Genomic DNA, 9,509 nt, shown 5'->3' on the forward strand with positions numbered 1-9,509 from the left:
ATCATCTTCCCTTACCTTGAGCTAGTGATAACCGGACCATAGATCAATCTTGGAAAAAAAATCGCTCCTCGGAGTTGATCAAATAAGTCGTCAATCTGGGGTAGCGGGTACTTGTTCTTAATTGTCACCTTGTTCAGTTCAAGGTAACCGATACACATTCGTATGCTTCCATCTTTCTTCTTCACAAATGAATCCAATGTCTAAGTTCTCTTGTAACTGCATTTTCAACTCCATGAGTTTGGTAGGTGCCATTCGGTATGGTACCTTTGAGATAGGCTCGGTTCCTGGTACTAGTTCAATTTTGAAGTCAATTTCCCGAGTAGGGGGTAACCCTGGTAAGTCATCATGAAATATCTCTTGAAATTCCTTTATAATGTGGACGTCTCCAACCTTTAATGGTGTTTCTTGTGCCACATCTATGATGCTTACTAAGAATGTGTGAGATCCTTTCTCTATCATCCTTTGAGCTTTGAGAGATGAGATAAGTGGTGTCCGTAGTCCTGAAACTTTTCCCATAAAACATAGTTTCTGACCCTCAGGGGTTTCGAACGTTACTTGCTTACGTCGACAGTCGATGGTTGCACCATGTCTTGCTAGCAAATCCATGCCCAGTATTACGTCAAAGTCCTTGATCTCTAGCTCTATCAGGTCTCCTTCTAGCTCTGTGCCCTCGACTTTGATCGGTACTCCTCGTACTATTCGTGATGATAAGAAGATTTTGTCTGAAGGCAGTTCCGTAACAAACATATTTCTAAATCTTGCACAAGGTTTGTCTAATTTCTCTATCATTCCTAACGATATATACGAGTGTGTTTCTCCTTAATCAAACAATACTGAACATATATTATCGAGGATAGGAAGCTGACCTGTGACCACCTTGTTACTAGTTTTGGCTTCTCCTTGGGTTAAGGCGAAGACTCTGGTTGGAACCATCATGTTGTCCTTCTTTTCTTCTATTTTGAGCTGCGGACAATCTCTTTTCTGATGATCTTCCTGGCCACAATTAAAGCAACCCTTGCTGTTTGCACAACACTCCCCAGTATGTCTTTTCTGGCACTTGGAGCACTGATGGTATTCCACATAACCCAACATGTTATTACCATTGTTAGTTCGTGCTCTTTTGTCAACATCAGTCTGTTTATTATCAAGATTCTTTCTTTTCCACCCATTATTGTTATGCAGGTTGTTACGGTTTCGACCATTCTGAGTCTGATTCTGCTGCTTGGGTTCTGACTGCCTCATCCTTGCTAACATTTTCTTGGAGCCTTTCCACCTCTATAGTTGTTTCCAAAACATTGGCGTAAGAAGTGGTTCCGGGGTTTGCAATCTTGACCCCTAATTCGATCTTGGGTATGAGTCCCCTGGTGAACTTGGTAACCCTTAAGTAGTCGTTTGGGACTAACTCTGGTGCGAACTTTGCTAGTCAATCAAGTTGTCGAGCGTACTCGACTACCATCAAATTTCCCTGTTTCAGACTGGCAAACACTTCGACGCTCGTAGCAATGACTGCCGAGTTTTAGTACTTTTTGTGAAACAGCTCCACAAATCGGGCCCAAGTCATGGTGGTGATATCATGAGTTTGCTATACAAAATCCCACCAGATTTTGGCATCCTTTTTCAGTAGGGAAGAAATGCAGGATATGCGATCCGCGTTTCTGAGGTTCATGTGTGCCAAAATTGACTCTACATTTCTGAGCCGTTCTTCATCCTCAAAGGGGTCGATATTCCCTTCAAAATTTGGAGCGTGCTGCTTTCGGAAATGCTTGTAGACTAGCTCTATGTATTGAGCTGGATAAGGCGTATAATTTGCCATCAGCCATCCCCCATATGGATATCCTCTATTATGCTTTTCCTGGGGTGCTTGAGCCGTTGGTTGAGGCTGTGACTGAGGTTACGGCTGTAGATGAGGTTGCGGATGATGTTGTCATTGTTGCTGCAGTAATTCTTCTACTTATTGCCATAACCATATAATCTCAGTGTTGTTGTCAACCGGAGGTGGTGCATTTCTATTAGCAGCAACATTGGTAGCACACGTTCCCCTTCTTCGGATTGGAGGGGCCTTGTGAGTCTCGTTGGCGGTGATGGGGGCATTGTCATTCGTGCATGCAGAACTTCGAAGCGACATCTTCAGCAAAGTTCTAACAGTTGAGAAAACACATTAGAACATACCCTAATAATTTCTAAGGCAAAAACTTAGTCTAAGCAAACATAACTCGGACCTATCAGTTATGGTTTCTTATGAAAATTTATGTAATTCATCTTTATAAATTAGGGTGTGTTTCTATACTTAGATTATTAGGCCATCTTTATTATTTTCTAAGTATGTTTCTAACCACCCTATATGACATAATTCTCATGCTCGAAACTTGTTGTTGTTCCAAAGTTAACCATATTGAGGGAGGGTTAGGATCAGTAAAATCGTTCCCACTACTATGGCCTTCTAAACTCTCAATATAGAACTTGGTCCATTGATTTGTATCCACTCTCACCGAACTCAGTCATTATTTATTGAATTCATTCCAAGTTAATTATGATTTCAAAAACCAAAAAAAATCAAATTCAAACATGCCATTAAAAAATAACAACTTTATTCATTTGGAAAAATATTTTCACTTATCACAATAATAAATAAAAAATAAATAAAGAAACAATACTAATAATAACTACAGTAAAATTTCTAAAAATCCGGATCTTCTACATCTGGCATGTCATCGTTTATTTCCTCATAATCATCAATATCATAAGCCTCGAAACTACCACGGGGAGTATTCATTAGGACATTATTCTTTTGTTCATTGGTGAATTGAATCTCAAACCTATTAGTAAACCTAAGTATAAGAAAATAATATCTCATGGCTACCGGTAATTCATCTTCATCATCTATAGTTTTCCATAATGCTTCCAAATTTGAAACCATAGAAGGCATATCTTTAAAAAGCCTAATTACTATGACATGGCTGTCATCATAATTTTCCTAGTGATTTGAAGGTGAACTATCTCCTTGTGAAATTTGACCAATCTTTGAGTGATTCTTTCTAGCACTCCTATTGTATCCCTTGGTTCTCTAACCCTTTTCAATGCCTTAATGGCACAAATATCTTGATAAGTCATAGCTCCATTCATTTTTGACTAAAAACATAAAGTCCTCCATTCAGAGCAGTTTCATACATGTTTCTAAGAGGTTCTACCATCCTCATCTCATTATTGCCATGTGTGCTCAAGTTGGTGTGAAATGGGATCCTTCAGAGCCTTTGTTGCAGCCCATGCATATACTTAATAGATCCTCCATCACTCGCTTCAAGGTCACTAACACTGCAAGGGAAAGCTCATCTTCTCAAACTCAGGCTAGGCCACCGCCATCAACCAAAAATATGACCTTGGCAGACCATATGACACTTGTGGAGGAATCTCCGTACACTACCTCTCAAGAGTTACACGCTCATCGTATTGAATTTCAAGCACACCAGCAGCGCATGATTGAGTGTGCCAGCTACCAAGATGTCTATTTCAAGATGAATGCCATACACCTTGGTATGGATATGGCGAATTATCCACCTGCACCACATTGGATTCAACCGTATCCACCACCTATTCCCATGATGTACGATGACGAGAATGAGGAGGAAGCTGAAGATGATCAAGCAGATATGGCTGATGAATGAGCATTTACTTCGGTTGAGGGAGTTTTTTTTTTCTTTTTATTTTACTTTTCATTGAGGACAATGTATTGTATAAGTGTGGGGGAAGGGAACAACTAAAACTGAATTGCTTTGATTTTATTTTTATTATGGTGCGTTGTTTTTATGTTTTTATAACGTTTTTTTTTTTTCATTTTTAGTTTGTTTAGGTTGCCATGAGCATGGTTGTGTTGAAAGTTGTTTGTCGATGATAAAACTTCTGATTGAGATGAGACTATTCCTAGGAAATTGATGAATTCTGCATGAATTGTGTGCTTAACTCTTGTGTGGTTGTTACTTACGCTTGATCTTAGATTTTTAAAATAATGTGTGCACAATTAGATTTACTTTTTTACTATTGTTTGGAGATATTTATGCATGCTATCATCTATATACATATAGTCTCGACCACTCTAGAAATCATTGATTAATTTTTTGAGGTAAAATCCTAAGTACACATTATTAGGAAAATGATTAAGGCGTGTTCTTTGGATCATTTGAGCCTTTCAAGCTTACCTATGAAATTGAATATCCTAGTTTCTCATTTTTTTAGCCATATGACTAATCGTTTTCTTTTATAAGCCAATATCTAAACCTTTGTAGCTTAAATTTTTTATCCTTTTTGTGACCCATTACACCATAGTTTTATATGATTGTTTGATTTGGTGGGTTGGATTTTGGATTGTAAAAATGGGAAGTTGTATTGGTTTGTTGGATTATATGGTGAAAGTATATGATCTACTATTTCTCACAATGAGTCGAATTGAGAAAAAATAATAAAGAAAAGAAATATATGCATAGAGAAATATTGAAAGAAAAAAAAAGTTTTGCAAAAGTTTAAGTGTGGGGGAATTAGTAAGATCAATGTGAAAAGAACGAAAGGCGGAGATTGTGTATTTTTTTTAATTGTATGGGAAGTTTGTGAGAAGATCTAGATTATAGAAAAATATATAGGCTATGGTGTGATTTAAGCTTTAATATTCCTTTTTTTATCTACCTTCAACCTTAGCCTTACATTACAAGCTTTTAAAGACCTTTTGATTCTTGGATTATGTGTGTTTACATTAGTGGAAAACAATTGGTTAATGTCTATGGAGTGGATGTTTTTCATGAAAATATTATTACATATGAGACTTTAAAACATATTATGGCATGCATAAATTGATTCAAATGTTTGTGTTTTGGTAGGTTTAATTGTGCATAATCATAAATGAATCAAGTTTAGGTGCTGACTAGACATTGAGTTGAAATTTTGAGGAATGTGGAATTTAGATTTTTCTTATAATGTATTTGGTTGATCAATCTTTGAGACAACTAACACTTTCGACAAAATTATTGCTTATTTTTTATTTGTTTAGTTTTTAGTTTTTATTAGTAGTTTTGCTAAGGGACTAGCAAAGTCTAAGTGTGGGAGAATTTAATAAGGGTATTTTGGATATTATATTTGTTATCCTTTCGCACTTAGATAATGTTAATTTCAAGTGTTTTTAGGTGTTCTTAGCTTTGTTTTACGAGTCTTTAATTTTTAAGCCATAAAATATTTTATAAGGTATTATTGATGAATTTTATATAATTTTGTGGTTAGGAATGGATGTGCAATGATAGGACTCAAGAAAATGATGTTTGGAACAAGTTTGAAGTGTTTTAGAAGTCCCTAAACCTGAGGTTCGAGCTTAAAGTTGAAGATTACGAAGAGAAAGCACAAAGCAAATTTTGGGTTGTGGCTGCGGCCACCAACATTTATTGGTCGCGGCCACCGAGAATTAGTGGTCGCGACCATGCAACAACATTTTTCTTAAAATTTCAATTTTAAATGTAATTTTTGGTGGGCTATAAAAGGAATTAGGGTTAACTTTGAATACAGCTTTGGATTGCGAATTTAAGAGGCTAGAGCAGTAGAGGAGGAGAAAAGACACCAGTAATAACATTCTTCAATCTATTTTTTCTTTCTTCTCAAAACTCTTATTTTCATTGAATATTTATGTTTATGAATATGAATATGATTATGGAGTGGTTTTCTTTATAGTTTATGGTTATTTCAAAACCATAGACATAAGATCTTGAATGCATTGATGAATTTTATTTCTTCTATTCCCTTATATTAAATTGCTTATATTTTTCTATTTGAATGTTATGAATCTTGTAAAATCTTGTTTAGATGGCTACTAATTAGGGTTTTGCATTGTTCTACTATCATCTTAGGATTACTATTAACCTAATAGTTTAGGATTCTAAGTAGAGTGATAAATTACAATTAGAATATTGTGACGGGTATTTTAATTGTGATGAAAAATAGAACCTAGGTTAAATGAATTGCATGCTTAATGAATTTGTTGCCTAGATTAACATGTTTCCATAGAGTGTAATGTTTTTACTAGGTTAAATAGATCGCATGCTTAATGGTTTTATTGCTGGGTAAAAAGGGTTAATTAAGAGCGCTCAACTTTAATTAAGTATAATAAGGAAATTGGGATAATTGACTACTTTAATTGGTTTTATTGGTTTTATTGCGGGATTAATAGTTTAATTGGGAATAGGGAATATTATTCATCATTGTTGATAGATTGATTGTCGAAGATGGAGAGTAATTCTTGACTATTTCTTTAATAATGTTATATCCTTAGTTATTTAATCTTTGATATTTATTTCATTTTATGTTTTCAGATTTTAATACTACAATCTCTTTCTAATTTCAGTTTGGTTCTTATTTTGAATAATAATTGGATCAAAGTCCTCGTGGGTTCGACCCTTATTTATCGTTGTACTGAAGTAGCTGATATACAAAAATATATATTTAAATTTGATACGGTATTCAACACCCATCAGTCTACAAGAAGGTTTCAAGAAGAAGCTCGTAGGATTTATCAAGGATAAACTCTGATAAGACTCCTTTTATTTGTGTCGCTTGGGAACCAAAGAAATCACCACAATTGGCCCCCACAAGAAGAAGCTAGTAGGATTTATCAAGGATAACCTCTGATAAGACTCCTTCTATTTGTGTTTCTTGGGAACCAAAGAAATCACCACAATTGGGGTAGTAGTTTTTCTTTATTCAAGTTATGCCTCGTAAGGAATTAAAAGTTTCACCACAGTTGGCCCCCCGTAGATGTAATTTATCTTGATAGGATCCAAAGAGGTCACCAAGCTGACTCTAGGATGTAATATGACAATGGCATTGTGCTTACCCTTGCATGTTGCCTACTATTACTAATGTCAAGCTCCTATCTTATATATTACATCTCTTGTCTCCAATGACACTTATATGACGCACATATTGTCGTTGACAATTGGAATTGTCAAAGCGTATCGGAGAGAACGAACAACAAAGTGTCGGGTGAGATAGATCTTATCAACCACTTGGGAGGTATTGTACCCAACATCACCAAGCACCTAGCCATGTACAAAATAGGTTCCTAGCCTCACGAGCCTCAACAGGCACCTAGCCGTGTACAAAATAGGCGCCTAGCCTCGCGAGCCTCAACAGGCACCTAACCATGTGCAAAATAGTCGCCTAGCCTCGCGAGTCTCAACAGGCCCCTAGCCATGTGCAAAATAGGTGCCTAGCCTCGCAAGCCTCAACAGAGACCTAGCCATGTGCAAAATATGTGTCTAACCTCGCGAGCCTCAACGGGCGGCTGGCCATGTGCAAAATAGGTGCCTGGCCTCGTGAGATATATATATATAAATACTTATAATATATATGTATGAGCGGTGAATCTTATAAGACAACATTTGGATCTATAAGTACTATCTACCCTTATAGAGTCTAAGAAAGTCAAAAGGTCCCTCAAAAGTGACTTCCTCACAAACAAACCCACCCTACAAAGGGACCACGTTGTAGAAGACAAAAAGGGAGCCCAAAGAGATCCTAAGTCTAGATCGACCAAGTCGCCTTACCAAGGGATAAAAGGGCCATGAAAATAGGCATTGCGAGGCTTTACAAGTACCATCTCCCTATAAGGGTCCCAACCCAAGGGGAGATCACATCAGGGACCAAAATGGCTCCTCATAATATCATATGTCGACTAAAGTCACTGTAACGCCCTGGATAGCCAGGATCGCTACACTGTGTACTTATAAAGTGCAAGACTTGTTAATTAAGTCATCAATTTAAAAAAAATGTGTCATTAGTTTAAGTGTTCTAGGGTTAAAAGACATTTTGGTCTCAAAAGACACGTTTTATAAGTTGTAAACAGTTTACAGTAGGGATCCCCAAAACATCAGTGTTCAAAAGCTGGTTTACAGAACCCAACAGTTAAAAGTAAATATTAGCCATACTAAGGCAAAATACAAGGTTCTGGTCCTCTCATCCCTGTAGTCTCCTCAACCGTGGTGGCTGAGCGGCCTGTCATGTACATTCACCCTGCAGAGTTCTCCAATCAAGGATGATCGATCTTGCCTTTGCCTTTACCTGCACCACACAGCATCCGTGATCCAAGGCCCAGCAAGAAAACAACATACACAACATATATAGAAATCTCAAAACAGATATTCTAACAAGCATGATCAGTTATCAAATCCATAGCATATAAGCATATTTCAAGGTACAAGCAACTTCAACCACACTTAGATTACTCAACAACCTCATCTATAGCCAAATACAGTATTCAATTTACACAAATACTAGGGCCGACACCTTAGGCCGCACCCTCTGTTTAACCCACTGACTCTAGCCCGCTTAAACCGAGCTCAGTGCAAAATAAGCTGTCCTCGGATACTAGTGTTTGAGCCGTGCCAATTGCACAAGTTAACCGTGGCTTGCTTAGGCCGTTGGTTACAATTTATGTGGCATAATACCACTCTCTCAACCATCTATATTAGGGAGCCCTTAGTCCCGTTCAAATATTCAACCGAGTGTAGTTTTCTTACCTTTAGTCTATACGGTTATTGAATTACGAGCAACGCCCCTCAAGCATGATCTGTTCCCGAGCCTAAGCCTTTATCACCTAGTCACAACCAAATTATAGGGTTCCATTAATACTTGAATATAGGTTTCCAGTTACAAAACTGACTCCCGGGACTCCAAATTCCACCAAGCACGATGGTGAAATCAATTCCTAGCATACTAGACCACTTTCCCGTGCCTAAAACCCTCAAAAGCTCAGGTGTGCAACCAAGGGCTGCGGCCCTTGAAGCTTAGCCACAGCCCTTGCCTCAAAACAGAACCAATGCCATCTTAAACAAAACAAGCACTGCGGCCCTTGCTTTGGGCGCCGCGGCGCCCTCCCATGGCCGAACCTCCTTGGCCCTTTTTCATCCTAGGGCCACAACGCTCTAGAACAGAGCCGCGGCCCTTCCCTTCGTGCCCAAAAAACCCATCATTCTAAAGCCCAAAACCTCAACCAAAACCACCCCTAAGCTTCCTACTTCAACACCCAGCATATCCCTAACTCATGCTACACAATTTCAACAGAATTTCAGCTCAATAAACCATAGAAGATTCACCTCCAATCCTTGAGACTCTAAGAACACAAACACCCTGTTATAACCAGTCAAAACTCAAACTCAAATCATCAATTCATGAAACAAATCTTACCTCCTTGATTGGATTCCTCCCTTAGTCAAAACTCAGCTGATTCCAAGGATTTCCCCTGCTCAATTCCACCCTAATCATCAATTGAACAATACCCTCAATAATCCAACTGAAGCTTAAGGTTGAATTTCAGAAAAAGAGATGGATTATACCCTTACCTTAGTCTTGATTCAGTCCTGGTTTATTCACTGAGCTAAGCCTCAAGATTTACTCTTGAATCTCACTAAACTTCCAACAATTCTTCAGCTCCAATCCCCAACTCCCTTGAGTGCTTCTAATTTAGTTCCCTTTGTTTTTCT

The 9,509-nt window shown here is 37.8% G+C and overlaps 1 protein-coding gene across 1 annotated transcript; it reads left to right on the forward strand.

Moving 5' to 3' along the window:
• Positions 1 to 3,209: 3,209 nt before the first annotated feature.
• LOC133778942 (uncharacterized) lies at positions 3,210 to 3,662 on the forward strand. The gene has a single exon (XM_062218953.1). It carries the CDS (start codon positions 3,210 to 3,212, stop codon positions 3,660 to 3,662), a length of 453 nt encoding a protein of 150 aa, XP_062074937.1.
• The last annotated feature ends 5,847 nt before the right edge of the window (positions 3,663 to 9,509 follow it).

The sequence above is a fragment of the Humulus lupulus genome, chromosome 5 (genome assembly GCF_963169125.1).
Source record: "Humulus lupulus chromosome 5, drHumLupu1.1, whole genome shotgun sequence".
NCBI lineage: Eukaryota > Viridiplantae > Streptophyta > Magnoliopsida > Rosales > Cannabaceae > Humulus > Humulus lupulus.